This window comes from Mirounga angustirostris, unplaced genomic scaffold (genome assembly GCF_029215605.1).
Source record: "Mirounga angustirostris isolate CCGP_5_RB_7025 unplaced genomic scaffold, mMirAng1.0.hap1 SCAF_4, whole genome shotgun sequence".
In the NCBI taxonomy this organism is placed as follows: domain Eukaryota; kingdom Metazoa; phylum Chordata; class Mammalia; order Carnivora; family Phocidae; genus Mirounga; species Mirounga angustirostris.
The window spans coordinates 176,335,397-176,360,505 of NW_026991712.1; the positions used below are offsets into that span (position 1 = coordinate 176,335,397).

The following is a 25,109-nucleotide window of genomic DNA, read 5'->3' on the forward strand; positions in this document are numbered from 1 at the left end:
TGAAACAAGTATCGTGCTTGTTATCCTGTTTACTTACTCACATACCTTGTTTCTGCTTTGGGATTTAGCTTTCTTTTTTCCTTTTATTTTCCTTCATGTATATTTCTTCTCTTGGCCTGGTCCTTCTCTGGGGTAGTTAACCCCAATTCTTGGACTTCCTTTGTGGGGTTTGGCTTTGGGGGATATCTTTATTGAGCCGTGCTGTCCGTACCCGTAGGACTCACTGACTTGCTTCAACCAGACCTACACCATTAATCTCTACTTAGTGGAGACAGGTCGGCGGCTGCTTGATACCACCATCCCCTTCAGTCTGGAACAGAATGGCACTCGGCCAGAGCGGGTGAGTCGGAGCCTTTGTCTTCAGGCTCTGTCCCGGGGGCTTCTCAGCATGGGCCTCCCTTTCCTCACGGCCAGGCCTTGGGTCCTGGGTTAGGGCTCTCTGGACATGGGCTCTAGTTCTTCCCGAGTAGCTGACTTGTTATAAGGCCCCGTGAATAGTAGTTGAAGCAGGTATCATTTATTCTAAGTGGTGAGTGTGCCAGGCACTGTGCTGAGCTCTTTGTTTACGCCCTAATCAATTTAGCTCTCTCACCAGCCTTGTGAAGTGCTTATTATTGCCCTTGTTTTACAAATGAAACTGGACCTTGTGAGATCCAGGACCCTGTCCAGAGTCACAGGGCTCATAAGACATCACCAGTGCCCCAGCCTGCACTTTTGGTCGGTGCCTACGTGGCCACTGTGCACATTTAGGGTGTTCTTCAGCCTCTCTGGGCTGTGGCTTCTTCGTCTCCAAAACGGAAGCTCTCACCTTGGCTGCCGGCTCGCTCTGTGGGGAGTGACTGGAGCACAAGGGATGACGCGGTGTCTGGGAAGCACTCAGGTTCCCCCTTGGAGAGGTCTGAGGTACAGCCTCGCACCACTGTGCTGGCTCTAACGCATTCATGTTACCTTCTTGGGGTCTAGATAGTAAGCTGTGTTGCTTAGACAGTGAATCACCCCGTGTCATGGACCTTTAACAACTCCTGATGCCTTGAATTTGGGGGTCCGTTGCTCAGAGGCATTCGGATTCCAGCTGACTGCAGTGGTTGGGACTCTGCTTACAGCTCTTCGTCCAGGTGTTCTTGAAGAAGGACGACTCGGTGGGCTACCGGGCCTTGGTGCAGACAGAGGATCACCTGCTACTTTTCCTGCAGCAGCTGGGTGAGCAGACCTCATTCAGCCCATTTTTTTTAGGCTGGCCCAAATTTCTAGTCAGACTATATTTTTGGGGCCATGGATTGGCTTCTGGGAGAGATTCCAGTGGAGCGTAGGCCTGAATATTTTTTAGAGCCATATGCCATCTGCTTTTGAATAATCCCTTAGCATTCTAGGGTGGGGTCTGCTTCTCTGCCTGACACGAGAGCTTCTGGAATCCCTGAGCCACAGAGAAGAGCCTTCAGGCGATGGGGGAGGCAGGCATGGCTTTTGTAACCAGGGTTTCTATAGCAGGGAAGGTGGTGCTGTGGGGCCGGGAGGAGTCATTGGCGGAGGTGGTGTGCCTGGAGATGGTGGATCTGCCCCTGACGGGTGCGCAGGCCGAGCTGGAAGGAGAATTCGGCAAGAAGGCAGGTATGCACAGAGGACGCCGGGACGGCACCGTGGCTGGGCGCGCTGCTCTGGGAATGGGTCTGGTAGTTAGACCACAAGGGATGCTGGCTCACGGCATCCCCGGCTTCCCGGGCGCGCTCTTTTTGCCCATGTGCGTGCAACTAGCTCTGCGACCAGTTTCCAGTGCCTTCGTGGCCACGTGGTTTGGGTAACCATTCTTTCCTCTGAAAGGAGCCACTTAGGAACCCCTCTGTGGAAAGATCCTGAGGAAAAAGAGTCTTAACTTAGTAGAATCATAGCTACCACTGCCTCAGTACCTCAGATCTGCCAGGCAGATGTGTCACACCTTGTCCCCCAGGCACCAGCCATGTCTTTCTGGAGAGGTGTGATGGGGTTGATGGGGTTGTGGTAACCGGTGGTGCCCTCTGGCGCCTGCCAGTCCCAAGCCCGAGGGTGGACTCGGTTCCCTCCATGCTGGTCAGTCCTGCCTCCCGCCTCTTCCTCCCGTCCCTTCACCTTGCTCCGCAGCCATATGTACTGAGGGCCTCCTCTGGGCCAGGCACCCCGGTAGGCATTGCGGGTTTTCTTGAGCCGAGGATTAATTTGACTTTACTGTTTGTTTCTGCTGCCCGGATCCAGCAATTCAAGGTAAAGTCTGCTTCCTGCTGTCCTGTTGTTCGTTGCTTGCCCACGTGGCTAGCTTTTGGTAAATTCTTTGTTTTTCTGGCCTGCATCAGTGAGGTACATACTGTGTGTGCATGGACCGCTGTGCCTGTGATTTGTCCTGTTTGCCCCTCACTTCTCTTCCTTGCGCTGAGGTTGCTGGGGAGTAGGATACACAAAGGCACTACTTTTTAGTGAGCACTCACCGTGGACCCCGCATGGTGTGAAGTCCTGTGTGTAGATCATGTGGTCTTCGGACTACATGCAATTTTATACACGGGGAACCAGAGGCCAGAGGTTATGTACATTTCCGGGTCACCCAGCTAATAAGTAGTAGAGCTGGGATTTTAATCCAGGCTGCCAGACTCCAGACACCATGCTCTTTACTCATGCTGCCTTGTTCTGGTGGCCACGTTGACCCTGTGGGGGAGACTTGAGGGTGGCGTCCTCATTGACAGGGTCAGGGGTGAATGATAGCCATGGGGGTTGGTGGCACATAGGTCTGTTGGGTGTAGTTTTAATAGCGGACAGGGTGGGAGTAGAGCAGTGGGTAAGGGAAATGCCTGTCTACAGCACACTTACCTCTGCATCCTGCACCCCCACACCCTCCCCTCTTCTGGTTTTGTTGTGGCACTCTGATGCCTTCCTCTGGCCATTCTGGATGTGGGCTGTGGTGGAGACGTGCTCAGCATGGCCGTGTCCTGCATGGCTGATCCCTGACCTCCTGGTCTCTTCCAAGATGCCAGGAGGTGTGGGGGTATTGTGAGCCAGGAAAATAGGTTTTGGAAGTTCCTGCATGGCTGTACCCGAGTGTGAGAGTGGTAGCTTCAGATAAAGGACTGCCCTTTGGGCTTGCAGCCTGGTGTGTGGATGACTTGAGTGCTCTACAGGAGTGGGAGAGACCCCTCATTAGAAGAAGCACCTTGCTGGAAACCCTAGTCTGATGAGGGGTGAGCCTCAGTTGTGTTACCTTTTCCTTGACACCAGACGGCTTGCTGGGGATGTTCCTGAAACGCCTCTCGTCCCAGCTTATCCTGCTGCAGGCGTGGACTTCCCACCTCTGGAAGATGTTTTACGATGCTCGAAAGCCCCGAAGTCAGATTAAGAATGAGATCAACATTGACACCCTAGCCAGAGATGAATTTAACCTCCAGAAGATGATGGTGATGGTGACAGCCTCGGGCAAGGTGAGAGGGTTTTAAGCCCTGGATACCGAACCTTCTGAGGTTCTGTGAGTGGGAAGTAAAAAGTATTTGGTGGGGGATAGCGCTGGTTCTAATTTCCAAGGATAGAATCAGTTCTTCGGTTTGTCTTTCTAGTAGTGAGCCAGTTATTTGTTTATCTTGCAGCTTTTTGGCATTGAGAGCAGCTCTGGCACCATCCTGTGGAAACAGTATCTCCCGAATGTCAAGCCAGACTCCTCCTTTAAACTGATGGTCCAGAGGACTACTGCCCATTTCCCCCACCCCCCACAGTGCACCCTCCTGGTAAAGGACAAGGTGAGGCTGTCCTCCTCGGATTTGAGCCAGAGTGGGTGTGGCTTTTTAGTGTTTTGTAAGTTGAATTTCTCCTGGGCCTTTGGAATTCTGGGAGGGCTAGGGACAGGTATTCAGGGGTTAGAGCTCTGTTTGTTCCAGCTGTTTGTCTGAGTGGAGGAAGCATCCAGGACCGATGGGGGTTGACTCTGGAGGGGGTGTGATGTCACCAGACCTGGAACGAGCCAGCCCTCCTCCTTCCCAAACACAGGCCACTGTTAGCAGCTGAGCGGCTACTTTCTCTTCAGACGAGGGAGAGCAGGACACAAAGCTCTTTATTTCTGCCTCCCAGAATTAGCTGGATTTTTGTGGATTCACTCTAGTGCCATTAGAAAGGGGCACTTTCTCTCTCTCTCCCTCTGTCCCTCCCTCTGCTTGTGCTCTCTTGCTCGCTCACTCTCAAATAATAAAAATAAAATCTTTTTTGAAGAAAGGGTGGGGGACGCTGGGTGGCTCAGTCAGTTAAGCATCTGCCTTCAGCTCAGGTCATGGTCTCAGGGCTCTGGGATCGAGCCCCACATCAGGCTCCCTGCTCAGCGGAGAGTCTGCTTCTCCCTCTCTCTCTGCCCCTCCCCCTGCTTGTGCTCTTTCGCTCTCTCTCTCTCAAATAATAAAAATAAAATCTTTAAAAAAAAGAAAGAGCACTTTCTAGGCTTGGTAGGCACCGCTGGAATGGCTGCCCGGGGTTAGTGAATCGGTACTTGACCGTTTTTTTTTTTTTTTTTAAATAATATTTTATTTATTTATTTGAAAGAGAGACAGCAAGAGCGAGAGAGGGAACACAAGCAGGGGGAGTGGGAGAGGGAGAAGCAGGCTTCCCGCTGAGCAGGGAGCCCGATGCGGGGCTCGATCCCAGGACCCCGGGATCATGACCTGAGCTGAAGGCAGAGGCTTAACGACTGAGCCACCCGGGCGCCCCGGTGCTTGACCGTTTTGTTTGTTCCTCAGCGGGTCCAGTACTTGGGTAGCTTTGGAGCCATAGGGGCAGTTTGACCATTTCCCTTCTGACACGTTAGCCTCGGTTCACCTTCGGGCGAAACTATTTTGCGCAAATAGGGAATCCACACACAGGGGTCCCGGGAATCTGTCACAGTTGAGCTGAAGTCCCAGCTCTCCGGATTTACCCTGAGCACTTGCGTCCTTTCCCTGCTGCTGGAGTCTGACAGTTTGCTTGTCCGTGTCAGGAGACGGGAATGAGTTCTCTGTATGTCTTCAATCCCATCTTTGGCAAGTGGAGTCAGGTGGTTCCCCCACTGCTGAAGCGGCCCATCTTGCAGTCTTTGCTTCTCCCCATCATGGATCAAGACTATGCCAAGGTGCTGCTGTTGATTGATGATGAGTATAAGGTATGAGACTTGAGAGTGGCTGGAGAGCGCCTGGGGGGGTCGGGTGTGGGGAGGGTGGTCCCGCAGCAGTTCGTGGCCAGAGCTGGAGCTCTGCAGTCAGCACGTGTGTGGGCTTGAAGGGCATCTTCCTGCAGTGTGGAAACTCAGGCTCTCAGCAAAAGTAGATTTAAGCCCTATTTGGGTTCAGTGGACTTTAATTCTTTTAAGATTGACTTTTATTCTTAAGGCTTTTTGATGGTGAACTGTAATAAATCTTGAGCAACTGTGCACAGAGCACCCTTTTCCTTTAACACTTTCCTCGGGCTTTCTGGGGTTTTCAAGGTCACGGCGTTCCCAGCCACTCGGAATGTCTTGCGACAGCTACATGAGCTTGCCCCTTCCATCTTTTTCTATTTGGTGGATGCAGAACAGGGACGGCTATGTGGATATCGACTTCGAAAGGTAGGGAAGGCACCTCTTGGCAGGAACTTCCATGGGAGGGGTAGATGTGTTTCCTGACTACTTGGCTAAGAAGTGGATTATACTATTCATTCTTTTGTTTTTTTGTTTGTTTTTTAAGATTTTATTTATTTATTTGACACAGAGAGTGAGAGAGAGAGAGAGAGAGAGAGAGAGCATAAGCAGGGGGAGTGGCAGGCAGGCAGAGGGAGAGGCAGGCTCTGTGCTGAGCAAGGAGCCCGATGTGGGACTCGATCCCAGGACCCCGGGATCACAACCTGAGCCGAAGGCAGACACTTAACGACTGAGCCACCCAGGCGCCCCACTATTCATTCTTTTGTAAATGTGGATCACTATAGTCCTGACGTCTGATTCATAGTTCTTTTCATATTGAGCAGCAGCTACATGGCAGGCAAGGTTCTAGGTACTGTGAAGAGAGTAGTGCCCAATAGATGACATTTCTGCCCCATGGATTTTTTTTTTTTTTTTTTAAGATTTATTTATTTCAGGGCGTCTGGGTGGCTCAGTCGTTAAGCGTCTGCCTTCGGCTCAGGTCATGATCCCAGGGTCCTGGGATCGAGTCCCACATCGGGCTCCCTGCTCCGCGGGAAGCCTGCTTCTCCCTCTCCCATTCCCCCTGCTTGTGTTCCTGTTCTCGCTGTCTCTCTCTGTCATATAAATAAATAAAATCTTTAAAAAAAAGAAAAAAAGATTTATTTATTTCAGATTGAGGGAAAGAGAGCACGTGAGTGGTGGGAGGGGCAGAGGGAGAGGGAGGAGGAGAGAATCCTTAAGCAGACTCCTTGCTAAGCTTGGAGCCCAACATGGGGCTCAATCCCAGGACCCTGAGATCATGACCTGAGCTGAAATCAAGAGCCAGCTGCTTAACCAACTGAGCCACCCAGGCACTGCCCCCATGGAGTTTTTATTCCCTGTTCCTTTTCTATAGCAGAGAGAAGGGATGTTGTTATCCATTCTTGAGAGGGTGGGAGGTGGGAATGGGGATTAAGTAATGAGTTGTACTTTCTGTATGAAGATGATGTTACTGACCCATTCTTGACAGAATGAGTGCTTTGAATCTTATTTTTAGAAATGGGATTGATTTGCTCTAATGCTGATGCACTTGAGTCTAGCATTAGCAAACAGTGATAGATGCTGGCCCTGAGGGCCAGCTCTGAGGTTCACAGGGGGCTGGCCTTCCTGCAGACAGGAGGGCTCTGTGGCATGTACTCACCAGAGGCCCTGCATCCTGTCCCTCAGGGCCTTTTGAGAGACAGTGCAGCATAGAGCTTAAGAGCTTGGATCCAGCTACCAGAGTGTGAAGCGAAGCTCTATCACTTATTAACTTCGTGACCTTGGGCCCATGACTTCTCTGGCCCTCTGTTTTCTTTTCTTTCTTTTTTTTTTTTTTTTGGCCCTTTGTTTTCTTGCCTATAAAATAAGATGATAGAGGACCTACACCGTAAGGTTGTCGTGAAGAGTCAGGGAGTTAACATGTGTAAATCACATGAAGCAATGCCTGGCACATGGCAAATGCCATCAAAGTTTTAGCTGTTGTTGTCTTAAAAATGCAGTGTCCTTTCTTGATATTTTGTAACAGCTGACCTTTCCAGGAACAGCATGGGAGGTAGTCTCCCCAGAAAACACGTTCTTTACCCTTGTGGGTGAAAAAAAATTGTCCCTTCAAGTTGAAAGAAGAGATGGCTCTTTGTGGATAGAGGGGAGCAAGCTCCCGGGTGTCATGATCAGTGGAGTCCTGAGGACATGGGAAGAAACAGTGGCCAAGGGAAGACAAAGGACACAAATCTCCACATATACACAGTATGGATGGATAATAATGTATTTAACCATGGGGCGCCTGGGTGGCTCTGTCCGTTAAATGTCCTACTCTTGGTTTTGGCTCAGGTCATGATCTCAGGGTCATGAGATTGAGCTCTGCATTGGGCTCCATGTTCAGTGTGTGGAGTCTGCTTGAGATTCTTTCTCCCTCTCTGCCCCTGCAGCTCATGTGTGCTCGCATGCTCTCTCTCTCTCAAACAAATGAATTTTTTAAAGAATAATGTATTTAACCATGAAACTTTGTGAATTGGTTTTCTCTGACTATAAAGAACATTTCCTATAATGTTTCAAGGTCCCTGCCAGCTTAGTAATTTACTGCTGGCCTCAGATACAGGAATCGTAGCTATTAGTAGTAAGTGGTAAACTTTACTTGGGTATTTCCTACTCAGATAAACAATGAGATACCACGGAACATTCCTCTCTTTTCTTACTAGCTCTAGTATCTTGCCTAATCAAACTGAGAGTTCTAAAACGTCTGCACAAACTAGATCCTTATTGCTATTTTCTGAGGAGCTCTGATTTCTGTTTCTTTGGGCACGAAGGCCCCAAATAAAGGAGTGTGGGATGTATCCGGCTACAGCTGTCACAGGTCTAAGTGTGCCCTCCAGATTGTAAGTGCTGGCTCTCTTGCCCTGGCCCTAGGATCTAACCACTGAGCTGAGTTGGGAGCTGACTATTCCCCCAGAAGTGCAACGCATCGTCAAGGTGAAGGGAAAGCGCAGCAGTGAGCACGTTCACTCCCAGGGCCGCGTGATGGGGGACCGCAGCGTGCTCTATAAGGTATGGTTCTGCAGTCAGGTGCCAAGCAGAAGGGCAAGGGTTTGGATTCGGGCTCTAGGATTTGGTAGCTACTTGATCTTGAGTGAGTCATTTCATTCCTTTGAGCCTTACTTTATTGTCTGTCAAGTGAGTATAACGTGCCCTCCTCATAGGGTTGTTGTGATGATCATATGACGCTCACACGTAGCATAGTACCTGGCCTAAGGCTGCCACCCAGTAGATGTTAGCTCTTACCGTTGGTGATAGTGCTGATAGGACTTTCTGGGGTTAAGCCTTCGTTGATCCATTAGAAACTCTATCGCTGTGATCCAACGCTGGTTAGTGGTGAAGGAGGGAGACAGAGAGGTGGCTAGTGGGCTGCAAGATGTTGGGAGAGAAGGCAGTCTTGTAGTGGTGCGTGGTCATCCGTGACACCCTCTGCAGAGTGTGGGCTGAGTTGGAGGAGATGTGATAGAGCAGGGTAGCACGGCCAAGGCAGCTGACGGGGAGGCTGCTTCACAGGGTGTGGGGCAGTGCCGCGGGCTGCCGGCCGGCTGGACTGTCTGGGTACAGACCTGGCTCTGCCCCACACTAGCAGCTCATCATGGGTCATTTGTCGCAGGATTGCTTTGAAGATTAATGATAACAGGTAACTTGGTTAGAACAGTGCCATCTGCGTAGTTAACATTGTTGGTGCTCTTGATTTGAAATCTTTAGTGATGGATGCCTTCCATGCTGCAGTCAGTTTGACTTATTCAGAATGGCCAAAATAATACAAATTCTAAAGTACATTTGATTGTACTAGAAAAAGTATGTTCTTTATGTAATTTTACCTTTATGAGTTAAAATTTACTAAGAGTACTTGTGTTTTTCTATGTTGAAAAAAATAGAGTAGGCTTTTTTGGATTCATATTCATCACACACATTTTTTAGTTTAGTTTTTTTTTTTTCAATAAGCTTTTTTTTGTTTTGGCCTAATTTTAGATTTACAGGAAAGCTGCAAAGATGGTACATTGAATTTGCATGTATGTATTACCTGGTTTCCCTTGGTGGGGCTGTGGTACATCTGTCTGAACTAAGAAACCAGCATCAGTACAAGACTGTTAACTAAACTCCAGACTTTCTCAGGGTTTCACCAGTTTTCCCACTAAGGTCCCTTTCTGCCTCAGGCCCAGCCCCGGGCTCCACATTTCACGGACGTGCCATGTTTCTCTAAGTCTCCTTTGTCCTGTTTAGTCTTTCGTGACCTTGATAGATTTGAAGAGTACTAGACAGGTATTTTGTAGACAATTTTGGTTTGTCTGATGATTTTCTCATGGTTAGACTGTGGTTGCAGGTTTAAAAGGAATACCACAGAGGGGAAGCTGTACTTTTTTGGTGAGGGGGGAGGTTACTAGCGGGATGTCAGGCACTCTTTTAGACTCTGGGATACATCAGTGAACAAAATAGACAAAATTGAGGCTGTCACTGTATTCAGGAGATGCCAAAAAGAAAATAAATAGATAAACGTACAGCATATCAAAGGGTGACTAGTTCTATAGAAGAACAAAACCGAGAAGAGAGGAGGGGAAGCCGGGATTGGAAGGGGTACAATTTAAAATAGGGAGGTTAAGAAGGGTCTCAGTGAGATAGTGACACCTCAGGAAGGTGGAAGGATAGTGCGTGACATCCGGGGAAGAGCTTTCTGGACAGGAAGGCTGGAGTGGACCTGGAGTGTTCCAGAAACAGCAAGGGGGACAGTATGACTAGAGTGGGGTGAGCGGGGAGAGTCCAGGTTGCTGAGGTCGGAGGGTGGTGGGACGTATCACGGCCACCACTCTTGCCTTGATGTTGAGTGAGCTAGAGTGCTGGTGGGAAGTTGGGAGTGTGGGGAGGCCTACGGGGAGCAGGCTTTAGGCAGAGGTAGGACAGGTTTCCCTTTGGGATATATCAGGTTTGAGGTGGGACATTTAAGAAGAGATACTGAGATGGCAGCCTGTTAGAGTCTGGAGTTCAGGGAGGGTATAGCGTGGGTATGTAACCTTGGCCATTGCCAGCACCCCTGGTTGGTGTGACCACAGGAGCGAGTGTAGACAACGTCCAGGAGACTGGGGAGATGAGGAGCCTGCAGAATAGACTGAGGAGGAGGGGCCAGTGGGGTGGAGGAAAACTGGGGGCCATGTGTCCTGAATGCCAGGTAGAGAAAGTGGTGTTTTTTTTTTTTTTTTTTAAAGATTTTATTTATTTATTAGAGAGCGAGCACAAGCAGGGGGAACGGCAGGCAGAGGGCGAGGGAGATGCAGGCTCCCCGCTGAGCAGGGAGCCCGATGTGGGACCCAATCCCAGGACCCTGGGATCATGACCTGAGCTGAAGGCAGACGCTTATCCCATGAGCCACCCAGGCGCCCCGAGAAAGTGTTTTGAGGAGGGGCAATCACCTGTGTCGCCTTGTACTAGCAGGTCAGGTGAGACGAGGACTGAGACTCATCTGTTGGTTTAGGGGTGGGGCGGGGGGTACCGGGTCAGAGAACCAGCATTGCCAGAGCAGTGGCTTAGCTCAGTGAGTGGGCAGGTTGGATTGTATCTTGAGTTAACCATTTGCTGCGTCTGCGGCGTGAGCAAGTTGCTTTACGACCTGCAGCCTTTCCTCACCTACCGCCTGTGGATGACCAAAGCTCCGTTGCGAGGTTGTTTGTGGGAGTCCATGAGGTGACGTGGGCAGAGCACCGGGCGTGGCACGCGGCACCCGGGGGACTCTAACCGAGGGCGGTGATGACGAGCTCCGAGGACAAGCTCTTCTAGCCAGGAAGCCCGATTCCTCCGCCGGGCCAGCGGGCTCCAGGTCTGCCTCTCCGCCCAGGGCTCACAGCACAGCGGAGCTCGTGATTGGCCGTCGTGGTGCTGAAGGCGCTCTTCTCTCCTTCTCCCAGAGCCTGAACCCCAACCTGCTGGCCGTGGTGACGGAGAGCACAGATGTTCACCATGAGCGCACCTTCATTGGCATCTTCCTCGTCGATGGCGTCACTGGGCGCATCATCCACTCCTCCGTGCAGAGGAAAGCCAAGGGCCCCGTCCACATTGTACACTCAGAGAACTGGGTGGTGGTAAGAGTGGCAGATGTGCGGTGTCAGTCCCAGGTTCACGACCCAGCCAAGACCTGTGTCTCAAATCCCTTCCTTGCCTCTTGTTCCAGAAACCAGTGGCCTCTTTGTGTTTCTGTAGGATCCAAACCCCTGGATGGCAGTTGAGGTGCTGGTTAGGGGGCTCGGCTCAGGAATTAGACCACCTCGGGCTCACGGCAGCCCTTCCCTTTCCCGACTGTGTGACCTTGAAGTGGTTATTGAGCTCTCTGTGTTGCATCACTTGTGAAGGAGGGCTAGGAGAGTGGCCTCTGGTCTGGGTTGGAACAACCCACATGATAAGCACTCAGACCTTTGCTATTGTTATTCTGACTTCTAAGTATCTTGAGAACTCCTTTGTCTTAGGGTGAACTTTGGGTAAAGCTAGATAAAACTACCCTGAAAGTTAGTAAACTTGGTAGCAGGGAAGAAAACTGGGGTGCTGGGTGGTTTCTTTCCTTCCTGGACGTGTAGCTCATGCACGGAAAGAAAGGTGCCTCCCCGCGGCATGCCCCTTTACAGCCGAGGTGGCAGCTAAGTCCGCAGTGGCTGCCCCTTTCCGCAGTACCAGTACTGGAACTCCAAGGCCCGGCGCAATGAGTTTACCGCGCTGGAGCTCTACGAGGGCACCGAGCAATACAACGCTACCGCCTTCAGCTCCCTGGACCGCCCCCAGCTGCCCCAGGTCCTCCAGCAGTCCTACATCTTCCCCTCCTCCATCAGCGCCATGGAAGCCACCATCACCGAGCGGGGCATCACCAGCCGGCACCTGCTTAGTGAGTGACCAGGGGAGGGTCTTCGGGGTGACAGGCTCCGTAGGGTTGCCACCTTGAAGGACACAGCTGCAGGTGCATCGCCGGCACAATCCTGTTTTGACCACTAGGGGAGGCTAGCGAGGCGGGCTTAATTTCAGCAGGAAAAGATCTTTAGTCCAGCTTTGCCGCCTGTAAGAGATTGACACGACTCCCATTTCTTCCCTTTTTGTTTGTTTGGGAGAGAGTGCATGTGCGCAAGATGGGGGGCGGTGGGGAGAGGGGCAAAGGGAGAGGGACAGAGAATCTTAAGCAGCCTCCCCGCTGAGCGGAGCCGCACATGGGCTCGATCCCATGACCCGGCTTATTTCTCTGCAGTTGGGCTGCCTTCCGGAGCAATTCTTTCCCTTCCTAAGGCCTTGTTGGATCCCCGCCGTCCCGAGATCCCAACAGAACAAAGCAGGTGAGACACTTGCAGGTGGTACTGAAGGCTCTGACCCTAAGGAATGTGACCTGTTGATGAAGTTTGGTCCTCAGCCTGCTGTGTGCTGTCTTGCTGTGCTGGGGGCCGGGGCCAGGGCTGGGAACAAGTCTGATGAAAACCTCTCCCTTCGTGGAGCTTAACATGCTGTTGGGGGAATGAGATGGATGCCACATAAGATAAGCAAGAGAAATGATACCACGTTAGGTATTTGTAAATGTTATGGAGAAAAAATTAAGAAGGGCCCGGGGCTCTGGAGGGGTGGGAGGGTATAAGGGGGTGTAACTTGAGAGGGTGGCCTGGGAACGCCCCTCTGGGAAGGTGACTGTGGAGTGAAGACTTGGAGGTGGTCAGAAGCCAGCCTGTGGCTTTCTGGGGGAGGACTTCCCAGGCAGGGGAGAGCCATGCCCGTGCCCTGAGACCGTGGCTGGCGAGCCAGAGGCAGGGAGGAGGGCACACTGGCTGCAGCAGCTGGTGGGAGTGGGGGGACGTGAGGAAATGAGGGCGCTAATGGGGCTGGGTCATGTGGGGAAGCCAGTAGCTTGTCACAGTTAGCATTCAGTTTTGTATTGCCAGCCGTCATTTGCATATTTTCTCACCTCCGTCCCGAATTCTGTTCACTTAGGGGTGTGGGGAACTGAGTAGTGTGGGGAGAGAGCAGATCTGTGTTTGCACAGGAGGAAAGGGGGAGTGTGGTTTGGAGAGCAGGGCGGCTGAAGCTGGGGAGCACGTGGGGTGAGCCCAGGGTTTTCCAAGGAGCATGGACCGAGGTACTCTGAACCAAGAGCAGGAATTGGCCTAGTGGTTCCACGTGCGGGTTTTAGAATGACCCTGACTTCCTCCTCTAGTGTGAAATACTGGCTATCATTAGATTTAGAACAGGGTAGGAATCCAGATCTACTCTCTACACAGGTTTCTTTCTTGTAGCCCTTGCTAACATTCAGCTGCTAAATTTTTAACTACCTGATACAAGTAGACCTTGAAGGAAGATTTGAGGCTAGATATATGGCCTGGAAAGCTCCCGGGACTCAGAAAGGGCAGCCAAGAGATCCCCTTGCCGCAGTTTGGAATGCCGGTCCTGGCTGGTGTTTTGCAGGGAGGAGAACCTGATCCCGTATTCCCCAGATGTGCAGATACATGCAGAGCGATTCATTAACTACAACCAGACGGTTTCTCGAATGCGAGGTATCTACACAGCTCCCTCAGGCCTGGAGTCCACTTGTTTGGTGAGTAGAGCCCCCAGCCAGCACGTGCAGCAGCTGCTCTTGGGTTCGCGCTCGGGAAGCAGCTGAGGATTCTGTTTCCTTTCTGACCAGAGTGTGAGGTCGCAGTGGACCACTGGCTACCTCTCACGCACTTCTCGTTGCCTCTGCCTTCCAGGTTGTGGCCTATGGTTTGGACATTTACCAAACTCGAGTCTACCCATCCAAGCAGTTTGACGTCCTGAAGGATGACTATGACTACGTGCTGATCAGCAGTGTCCTCTTTGGCCTGGTGTTTGCCACCATGATCACCAAGAGGCTGGCGCAGGTGAAGCTCCTGAATCGGGCCTGGCGGTAAGGACGCAGGACCCCACTGCCGGAGAGCAGAGAGCTCGGGGCAGCAAGGGTCAGACGGGGAGCTCCAGCTGCGGTGTGACGGGTCAGGTGCTCAGCTGAGTCGGAAGAAGCTGGACTCTCGTGGAGACTCTTCTCGGGACAGGTCTGCCGCAGCGTCGGTTGCGGAGGGAGGCTGGACTCTCCGCCGGGAATCTCAAAGCATGTCGATGGACTTGCCCTCAAAGTCTTAAGGCCATCGCCCTGTTTGCTTCCTTTGCCCATCCATGAATGTTGTTGTTGCTTTACTAAGTCCCCCGGCAGATTTTTCTCTTTTGTGAGGCCTGCTTCAGTTGATTTTGGTTCGCCTTTTGTGTTTCCCAGCTTATCTAGAAATCTTTCTGACTGTTTCCCTGCCTCATGCTTCAAAGTCAGGAGGGAACTCTTATTGATAACTCCACCTCATAGGTGCTTTTGCTTTTTCACGTCTGGGAGAAAGAAGGTAACATGCTTAGTTGAGGCTTAAAGACGGATCCAGCCTCTCATGGCATGAAAATTTACTTTAAGCCTCTAGTTTGGAGGTTCTCATTCATCAGGTGGGACCACCCAGTTCTTGCTGCAGTTTATCACAAGTCAGGCGCATCATAGTTTTCTGGTTTGTCAGTCATTGCCCACGCTTTGCACCTAAGGTGTGTCTGAGCCGAGGCCGCCTTAATACTACTGAATTGCCTGAACCTGCAAGAGATTTTAAGGGAGGAGAGACTCTACCCGTTTCACTGTACCTCCTAACCTCTCAGTTCACCCTCAGGCTGGTCTAGTCCTCTTCTGGCCTAGTTAGAGCCAGCCGTCTTGTTTAAGAACTCATTATTTATTTTTTACTTTTAGATGTAAATTTATGAGTGCATCACCACATTTCTACTAAAGTGAGATTTTAAATGTTAACGCTGTAATCTTCGCAACTTTAAAAGAGGGGAGGGCTGGATGGGGGTAGGAAACTGACGTGTTGTGGATGAAGCATTGCCGACTGGCTGGGCCGTTGTCTCTGTGACAAATGGAAAAAGTCCTAAAAGTTTCCTTTGTGCCCAGATCTGGGGAATGATGGTGTTTTTCTTTCCTGTGAAGGATGAAATGTGCAGAGGAGACCATCTCTAGCATTGTGGGGAGAGTGTTTCGATTAGGTGTCTGAATAAAGCAGATGATGAATGGCAGTCCTTTTTTGTGGTGTGGGACTTGGAGGTGACTTCTGCATTAGAGGGGGCCGAAAGCTGTGCAGACACACGGTTTATTTTAGTAGGGGAATATGCCAATTTAATCATACAAGAATTATTATTTTTAAGATTTTATTTAAGGCGGAGAGGGGCAGAGGGAGAGGGACAAGCAGAAACCCTGTTGAGCAGGGAGCCTGACACGGGGTTCGATCCCAGGACCCTGAGATCATGCTGTGAGCCGAAGTCAGATGCTTAACCGACTGAGCCACCCAGGCGCCCCAAGAGTTGAGTTATTTAAAAACAAAACTTTGAAATCTTTTATGCTGCTGGTAGATGATGCTAGTGGAAGGAAGAAAAATGAGAGTCATTTTATTTGAGTAATAAAATTGTGAAGTTGATCTTAATGAGTCAATGAGCATCTAAGTATCTCCAGAAAAAACAGGCATCAATCCTGACTCAAAGCATGGTTTGTTTAAAGTGTCGTGGGAGAAGGGAACATGTACAAGTTAAAAAAGATTCTGCCCTAGTTTTGAGGAAGGCCGGCTGGAGTCTCGACTGTCCTATAGAAGTACATGCAAGCTGCACAACCCCCCAATCTGCTAGATGCTAGTTTTTATTTACCTACGTATGTGCCAGAATCCGAAAGAACAAGCTAAGTGGAGGGAAGTTACCTGCCTTTTTGTAAAAGACCCTGTATTTTGGCTTTAATCATTACCATTTTACTGAAAGTTCTCTCAAAGCAGGTGCATGAAAGGGCCAATGCTAATGGCAGCCATGGTCCTGTGTCCTCCTTGTCATTCCTCTACCTCTCCTCGTCTTAAAGCCACACTTGGTTGGCTAGCTTCGCCCAGCCTCTACCTGCGGCTTTTGACCCCATTGCCTGCCAGTGCTCTGATCTGTTTTCTTGTCTTCCTCTATTTCTGTGCATCTCCCTTGAACCATCTGTTTCCCCCACCTTCACTAATTAGGTTCACTTGGAGCCCCTGCAATGTTTCACCTAAAAAATTAAGTTCTTCAGTATTTTTTTATGTCATTTTTTTTATTGGTTGGTCAGTGTTCAAGATTGTTCGGTGTAAAAATTTTCAGCTAAATAGTGTTTAGTGATTCTCAGTCCCTGTTGGGAGTAATGGAAAATGGTTTGTGGCTTTTGTTATAATTTTCCCCTAGCCTTTGACTCTGCAATGAGTTATTGGGGAATGTGTATGTATTAAATACAGAATTAGTTAGAACATTCGTGGTCAGTAAGAACTTTTAAAAAAAATTCTGATAGATGAGGAGTACCTGGCTGGCTCAGTTGGAAGAGCATGCGACTCTTGATCTCGGGGTTGTGAGTTCAAGCCCCACGGTGGGTGTAGAGGTTACTTAAATAAAACTTAAAAAAAAAAAAATTAAAATTTTTTTTGATAGATGACGTTACTCTTTTGGAAGGGAGTTAAATAGTAATGTGTTATGCCCCACCCTCCTTCCTCTTAAAATTGTAAATTTAGTGATTTAATACCACCTTGGGAAGAGATTACCACCTGTTCCCCTCCCCTCCTCCCCCGCAACAAAGAAAGGTGAGTAACTTAACATTGCAGATAACATGGTTTTATTGTCATAAACTGTGGGTGGCTCTAAGAGACAGCTGACCCTGCCAATTTAATAGCAGAACAAGTTAGAGGTAAACTTTCATGAAACCCACGTAATGTTTGTTACCAGTCCTCTACAATTTATTTTGCTTACAGTCCACAATTCTGAATTGTGAGTTCACTCCTTTGCCCTTTTTCTGGGGAGTACAAGGCCTAATTCTAGGAGCACGGGAGCACCGTAAAACTGACAGGCATCCCTGTGACCATCTGTTTAGCCATAAATCCTGGTCTGACTCTCGTTTTCATTCGAGGATGTTCCTTCTCTCACCAGCTTCAATGATTGCTCAACTAGGTAGCCCCTTGCTTATCTGGCCCCACAGAATAGCTGTGCTATTATTCAGCATCTCACCCGGTCCCAAAAAGCACTGGGCACAGCTGACACAAGGCAAATGATAGACAGTAAGATACAAAGAAAACTAACTGGGTGAAAAGACGGTAACGAGGAGAATAACCAACAACTCAGGAGATGGGTTGAGGCAGATTTGTGGTGGACACCCCTATATATATATATATATATATCTTCAACCTACTTTGAACTCGATCCCTAGATTAAGCCAGGCCAGCAGAGAACTAGCTGTGCATCTAGGCTGAATTTGGGGGTTATATTTTGTCATAGCCCATCCTCAGAAATGGATTTTACAACTTGTATTGAGTCTAAGAAATGTGGCTAAGGGCACTGTTGATCATATTACCTACAGGGCCAATGAGAAATTCCTTTCTGGTCGCAGCATCAGGAATAGTCAGGATCCTAAGTCACTTAAAAAAGTCTCTCTTTCTTGATTTTAAATAGAACATGCTTATTATAGAAAGAGTTAAAATACAAAAATTACTGTGGCCTAGTACCGACATTACTCATATGGGCACTGATAGCCTGAGTTTAGTGTTCTTGTAGACAGACTCTTTAATGGAATCATGCTATTTGTTTTTTTTTTTTCAACCTAATGCATTTTGAACATAATGTATTCAGAAAGATGCCTTAAATCCTTTCTGGAACAAAGTATGACAGAAAGAAATACTCAGTTCCTGAAGTATGTGTTTGAGACATTTATTTATTTATTTATTGAAAGATTTTATTTGTCAGAGAGAGAGAGCAAGCACACAAGCAGGGGGAGTGGCAGGCAGAGGGAGAAGCAGGCTGAGCAAGGAGCCCGATGCAGGACTGGGTTCATGACCTGAGCCAAAGGTAGGCCCTTGAACCGACTGAGCCACCCAGGCGTCCCATGTTTGAGCCTTTAACGCAAGTCACTTCAACTCTGAATGCGTTTCATTGCTTGTGTAGGGGGATAGGTTCACAGTCTGGATGGTGTCCATAACTCAAAAATTTCAGATTTTTTAGTTTCACTGCCCTTATAAATTGCTATTCTTTGTCAGAGCCCAGCACATAAGCTACAATGATCAGAATCATCCCAAGACTGACTGACTGATTTCTGCTCATTTAACATTTTAAGTCCTGAATCTCTTCTTTGTCTATAGGTTATATTTGGAATGCTTTCTTCTCTTCTCCAGATCTGGTGTGTCTCACGTCTAAACTCCAGAAAGCCTCCTCTGTGGATCCCGGCTGCCCAGGATGCCTGAGTTGCCTGGCTGCTAACCACACAGTTGCCCCCACAGAGGCACCCTCGCATTTTATTGTTTCAGTCGTTCTGTGTCTCCCAGAGGTCGTTAAACTGTCTTCTCAACTCCCCACAATCTTAAGCATGAAGCTGCTCCCCGACAAATAGTTCCCCAAGTGGGTACAACACCTCCTTCATAGAGGACGCCTTAGGACATTTGTCCCCAGTTGTTAAAATTTCTACAGTGCCTTTGGTGACTTAGGAATTGTATTTACTGAAATGCCAAGAGGTAGACCTACTCATCTTTTTCTGGAGGGCCCTGGAACAAGCTCCAACAAACCCTATCTAATACCTAAAACAAATGCTCACAAGATCAATACGGGAAATGAGCTTTACAATACCATAACTTCTGTTTTAAAGGGGAAAGTATTGGGGCACCTGGGTGGCTTGGTTGGTTAAGCGTCTGACTCTTGGTTTCAGCTTAGGTCATGATCTCGGGGTCCTGGGATTGAGCCCTGCATTGGGCTCTGTGCTTAGCACAGAGTCTGCTTGTCCCTCTCCCTCTGCCCCTCCCCCTGCTCACTCTCTCAAATAAATTTTTTAAAAAAATTTAAAAAGGGAAAAGTATCTTTTTGTTATTATATTGGTATGTACTTATAGAAACAAAATAAAGTGATTACATAGGCTCAAAGTCCAAATAGGCTTTGGAAGACTTTTATTTATTTATTTATTTATTTATTTATTTATTTATTTATTTATTTATTTGACAGATACAGCGAGAGAGGGAACACGAGCAGGGGGAGTGGAAGAGGGAGAAGCAGGCTTCCCGCCGAGCTGGGAGCCCGATGCGGGGCTCGATCCCAGCACCCTGGGATCATGACCTGAGTTGAAGGCAGCCGCTAACGACTGAGCCACCCAGGCGCCCCGGAAAACACTATTCTTTGTAACAACTACCTTAATATTCAAATTATTGAGTTATTCCATAACTCAACTCGAAAAGTTGACAACATCCTGTGCACTTTTATTGTGCATAAAATGTAAACTGAGAGATACCATCTACCTTTCAATAACGAAAGAGATGCTGGTACTTTGTATGAACTGCTTCAAATTGATGTAGTTTTGGAATATAGGTGAGGTTGATGGGGTTAAGGTCCGGAGCCAACCACCAAGAAAGAATTCTTGAGACGTCTTCAGTGCAAAAAGGTGATTTTATTAAAGCACAAGAACAGGACCTGTGGGTAGAGAGCGCTGCACTGGGGTTGTAAGGAGCGACTGATTATATACTACGGGGTTGGGGGAGGTAAGGAAAAAGGGAGGTGTCTAGAGGACTTTCATATCCTAAAGAAGACCGTCAGGATACTGGAGATCTTGCTATTATCAAGCTAAGTTTGTTTTTCCCTCTAGCAAAGCATTAAGACAGTTGGAAGTTTCCTGGATGAATGTCACACAAATCCCACCCAGGAGTGGGAGGTGGGTGGGTGGGGGGTGGTTGCAGGGTGTCAGCTTGTGCTTTGCCCTCAGCTAGCCTTCTGCTCCCTCATCAAAATTTGGTCTCCAAGTGCTTTATTTAAAAAGACTAAGAAAAAAAAATTAATGCCCCAAACAGTAAGATGAATCTCTCCTCAAAACCTTCCCCCATTCTCTATTTTTCAGAGGTCACCACTGAATAATTTGGCATGTGTCTCTCCAGATCCCATAATATTCTGCAACTTGATTTTATCACTTAATGTATCATGGAGAGCTTTCCATATTAGCAATATGGATCTCCCAAACACTTTTTTTTATGGTCACAAGGTTGAAATTCTTAAGTGTTACTCTATTAGCGATTTTTATGAGAACAATCGAATGCTCTTTCAGGCAAGTCTATTTTGTATTCTTTAGACCATCATTCCAGTAAGGATTTATAACGTAAAGGATGTGTGCATACCCTCTTTCCACTTAAGGCACTAGAGTGTGACCTTGAGACTGACCTCCAACCAAGAAGCCATTTTTCCACTAGCACTGAGGCTTATGTAAATTTCTGATCCATGATACTGAGAAGGTGCCTTTCCCAGTATACAGACTGATGACATTTAGGAGGGTATCTTTATAAAATAGCCACAGATTTATATGGAAGCACACTCTGTCTCCCTCTGCTCCTCCCCCTGCTCACTCTCTCTCTCTCTTTTTTTTAAGATCTTACTTGTTTATTTGAGAGAGCAAGAGCAGAGGGAGAAGCAGACTCCCCACTGGGATCGAGTGGGGAGTCTCCCCTGCACACTCTGTCTCCCTCTGCCCCTCCCCCTGCTCACTCTCTCTCACTCTATCACCTCACACACAATCGGAATGAGTGAAAGTCAATAAAGCAAACTAAAAATGAGCATTTCAAAGGCACGTTTACTCATATAAGTGCCCTTATTCTCTACAGTTTTGGTGATGTATATTCCATGTGCTGTCACACAACAAGCTAGATTAGAAGACTGACAAACCAGAATGCCAGTTTATAGATGACAATGAAGATGATAGTTGTGAAAAGGAGAATACTTATGTCTGCTAGTTGGAATGCATATCCTATAAAAAAGCTTATATAATAAGTTAAAATGCTATTATAAGCTTGTTTGGTTATTCTGGAGTTAGAATAGAGGATGTGATATTATACACATGGTTTTAATGATAGGCATGCTTCTGCTATGAGACCAGAATGTTCATGTCTGCTGACCAGGACAGCTCCCATCCCCTGTCCCCTAACAGTGCTAAAAGATACAGTACAATCATTTGACTCCACTTTTTCTAGACTTTTAAGTATACTTCTTTACTTCTGCTAAGTGCCTGCCACATGTCATTATATTCAAATCATGTTTTCCTAATCACAAAGTATTTACAAACTGGTTTTTTAAACTTTTTGATGCAATTTCAGACTTAGAGAAATGTTACAAGAGTAGTACAAATAATTCTCAGATACCCTTCACTCAGATTCCACAGATATTAACATTTTTCCACATTTGATTTATCCGTCTCCCTCCTAATCTCTAAATCTGGTGGTCTAAAATTTTGCTGAGTGTAAATCCTAAACGATGGCAATGGTAGGTCTGAGGACTACAAAAGTCATTTTACAAAACAAAACTCTTCTTCTTTTTTTAAAGATTTTATTTATTGGGGCACCTGAGGACTGGGACTCGATCCCAGTGGGGAGTCTGCTTCTCCCTCTGCTCTTGCTCTCTCAAATAAACAAGTAAGATCTTAAAAAAAAAAGAGAGAGTGTGAGCAGGGGGAGGAGCAGAGGGAGAGAAGACAAGCAGACTCCGTGCTGAGTGCGGAGCTCAACGTGGGGCTCAATCCCAGGACCCTGAGATCATGACCTGAGTTGAAATCAAGTTGGTAGCTTAACCAACTGAGCCACCCAGGTGCCCCTAAAACAAAACTCTTCTGATATATTTGCGATCTTATGTAAATTATTTAGGTTAAGCTGAATTAGTGTATCTAAGCTTCATTTTGTAGAAGTTTGGCAGTCAAGCTTTTATTAATTAATTCACATTGGCTGTTACTGAACAGTATTGCAAATTTGGATGTTCACCTTATAATTTTAATCATTTCAATTGTGCTCTTTTCTTCCTCAGTTTCCTGTAAGTCTTGCTTCCTGCTATTCTGTAAAACTGACCTTCTATTCTAGTCCCTGCACAATTGCCAAAATTGCAAGAAGGCTGCAAGGCACATTTTCTTCTTTGTTCTAAATTCATACCATATAAAATGCAGTATTATGAGAAAAATAATCAATACTTGTGGATTACAAATGACTATCATATTACTAAATTAAATTAGGCTTCTAATCTATTTCCTTATATTATTTTTTTTAAAAGATTTTATTTGTCAGAGAGAGAGAGCGCATGCGCACAGGCAGGGGGAGCAGCAAGCAGAGGGAGAAGCAGGTTCCAGGCTGAGCAGGAAGCCTGACATGGGACTCGATCCCAGGACCCTGGGATCATGACCTGAGCCGAAGGCAGACACCCAACTGATTGAGCCATCGAGGTGTCCCTATTTCCTTATATTACTGATGTAAAAAAAAAAAAAATCTCCCTTCATTGTGAGTTACCAAAAAGGAGCTGCTTTCCATTAGGAGTTTCCATAAAATATGCACTATTGGTTCTTATAAATTTGTAAAAGCTCGAGAACAGATTGATTTCTGTTGGCCCCTGGGAGTTAATACCTGTGGTTTATTCAAGTAATGAATAACACACAATACCTACTAGGATTTATTTCATGCAACTCTTATCAGATGGAATTTTTTTGAAATAAAAACTGCCAATATTTCTGGCTTTGAGGTTTGTGGAGTGACAATGACCTCTTGTTGTTTTCACTTTATTTTTTTAAAGAGATTTTTAAAATTTTATTTATTTATTTAAGGGGGGGAGGGGTGGAGGGAGAGTGACAGAATCTTAAGCAGGCTCTACACTGTGCACAGAGCCTGATGGGGGGGCTTGATTTCATGACCCTGAGATCATGACCTGAGCCAAAATCAAGAGTGGGACGCTTAAGTGATTAAGCTACCCAGGTCCCCTTTGTTTTTAGATTGAGGTATAATTTTTAACTAACATGAATACATCGTAAGTATATAGTTGAATGAATATTGTGTGTATATTCATGTAACCCTGACTCCTGTCACGATATAGAACGTTTTCACTCCCTGCCGGTTTCTCCACACTTCCTCCTAGTCTGAATCCCCACTTGAATACCATTCAGTCATGGCTGCTTAATTTTTTTCTTTCACTGCATTTCTTGTAATATGATCATATCATGTCTCTCTTTTGTTAAGTTTTAAAATTTTAGTTCCTTCCCCAGCCACTTGGGCTATTAGAAGGAAACGAATACTTTAAATCTTCAGTTAATAATTCATAAAAATTACTCTTTAGTTTCTATCTTATTTTCTGGACTAGAGTATTAGAAGCTTGTGTTTCCTCTAAAAGTCTTTTTTAGTCCCCATTTATTGTGTTCCTTTCTTATCTAAATTTAGAATGTAGAGGGGCACCTGGATGGCTCAGTTGGTAGAGCATGTGACTCTTGATTCCATGGTCCTGAGCTCAAGTCCCAAGTTGGGAGCACAGCTTATTTAAAAAAATTTTTTTTAGAATGCAGATGCCATTCCAAATCTTTGTAGCAACATAAGAACAAATCTCCAATACTGGATTGATGTGGTATTTATAAAGAAGGATCTTTTTTTTTAAAAAAATATTTATTTGAGAGAGAGAGAACAATAAGGGGGAGCAGCAGGCAGAGGGAGAGGGAGAAGCAGGCTCCCCACTGAGCAGGAAGCGGGACACGGGGCTAGATCCCAGGATCCTGAGCCAAAGACAGATGCTTAACGGACTGAACCGCCTAGGCACCCCTGTAAAGAAAGATCTTAACCTGGATTGCTTTCTCCAAATCTATGAGCCAGAAATATTAAAAAGTTATGTTAGTTTACATACAGGAGCAAATTTCCCTGTGATATTCTGCATTTGACTTTTTTACTCTCTCTCTTCCAGCCACAGGTGGAGGGGGAAGGAGGGGGGCAGGAACATTTGATCTTCTATTATTTCCTGAAACCTTTCCAAGAGAACCTCTGCAGATTAATTTTGTCCTTGGGTAAAATAAAACGAATGTCCCAAGAGCCACTCTAAAATTTTAAGCCTTCTCCTTTAGGCCTGGTTCAGTATCTTAAACTAGTGCAATAATTACTGTGTTATGGAAAGGCTTCTTTCTCCGTCTTTAACTTTTTGTATTTTTATGTTTAAGAAACTTGCTGTTGTCATTATTATCCCCTGAGAAAATAAAGGAAAATCTCCACGGTTATTATTAAAGACACGTTTTCCTCCAAGAGTAGCAATACCTTGACTTTCCTCAAAGAGTCAATACCTTGACTGCATTTTATCCCTAATGTAAAATAGCTCTTTTCTTACTACAAGTGCAAATCGATCATCAGGTACCAATTTATTAATGAGTTACGCCGGTAACAAAAGGAGGTCCTCCAACACTTGGAGAAGAATTTCAGGGCTTCAGGGTTATCAAACCGTCCATAGTTCTTGCGAAGATGTCTTTATTTAGGCGGGCTGTGGGTCACAGGGCCTAGGGCTTGACGTCCTCCACTGACACACCTACCACCCCCCAAGAATGTCTTCGAAGCACGCACACCTTTCCTTGAGTCAACTGTCAAGTCAAACTGCTTTTCCCTCTTAGATCTGGAACCCAGATCGATATATCGGCAAAAAGCCCGTTATTAAAGCTAACATTCTTTCTTTGCTGGTAGAAAAACGGGGAAAACACAACCTGCCGGGACAAATTGCAGAGAGCAATGTAAAATGCGAGCTGGTAATATTACTAGTGAAGGTAATGAAAACACAAGAGGGATTTGGGCCAGAATTAAGTAAGACTAGTGACTGTCATAGCGAGAGGTGGCGTGGGGAGTAGAAAGTTTTGTAGACTATGTACGCTGTGGTATCACTATTGTGGGGGGCACTCGGGAGAGGAGGAAGCGGGTGAGTGATCGGACTCTCGTCCTTAGCAGTCTCGGGCCGGGACCATTACATGCGCAGATGCATAGCCTGTTCCGCTGTCCTGGTCTTGCCAACTTCAACCAAATCCCAACTCACCTTCCCCCGATGCCCCGAGGCCCCATCGCTCCCACCTTCAGGAACGACTCCCAGCGCGCAGGCGCTCCCCCGCCCTCCTCCGAGG

General features: G+C 47.2%; 1 protein-coding gene across 9 annotated transcripts in view; it reads left to right on the top strand.

Annotated features, from left to right (window-relative positions):
- Positions 1–19,887, top strand: part of EMC1 (ER membrane protein complex subunit 1) — a 29,747-nt gene extending 9,860 nt beyond the window's left edge. For 2 of the 9 annotated variants that reach the window (XM_045898571.3, XM_045898573.3), the window contains exons 11-23: positions 218–340; positions 1,104–1,200; positions 1,486–1,608; positions 3,238–3,437; positions 3,600–3,749; positions 4,970–5,131; positions 5,453–5,572; positions 8,051–8,188; positions 11,077–11,250; positions 11,831–12,041; positions 12,396–12,480; positions 13,595–13,724; positions 13,879–15,241. In XM_045898571.3, the coding sequence (XP_045754527.1) occupies positions 218–340; positions 1,104–1,200; positions 1,486–1,608; positions 3,238–3,437; positions 3,600–3,749; positions 4,970–5,131; positions 5,453–5,572; positions 8,051–8,188; positions 11,077–11,250; positions 11,831–12,041; positions 12,396–12,480; positions 13,595–13,724; positions 13,879–14,058 (1,893 nt within the window). In that variant the 3' untranslated portion in view covers positions 14,059–15,241. Of the gene's footprint in view, positions 1–217; positions 341–1,103; positions 1,201–1,485; positions 1,609–3,237; positions 3,438–3,599; positions 3,750–4,969; positions 5,132–5,452; positions 5,573–8,050; positions 8,189–11,076; positions 11,251–11,830; positions 12,042–12,395; positions 12,481–13,594; positions 13,725–13,878; positions 15,242–18,342; positions 19,114–19,192 lie in introns of those variants that run through there. The other 7 variants (XM_064589847.1, XM_054513111.2, XM_054513109.2 and 4 more) reach the window with 7 other exon arrangements.
- Positions 19,888–25,109: the final 5,222 nt, after the last annotated feature.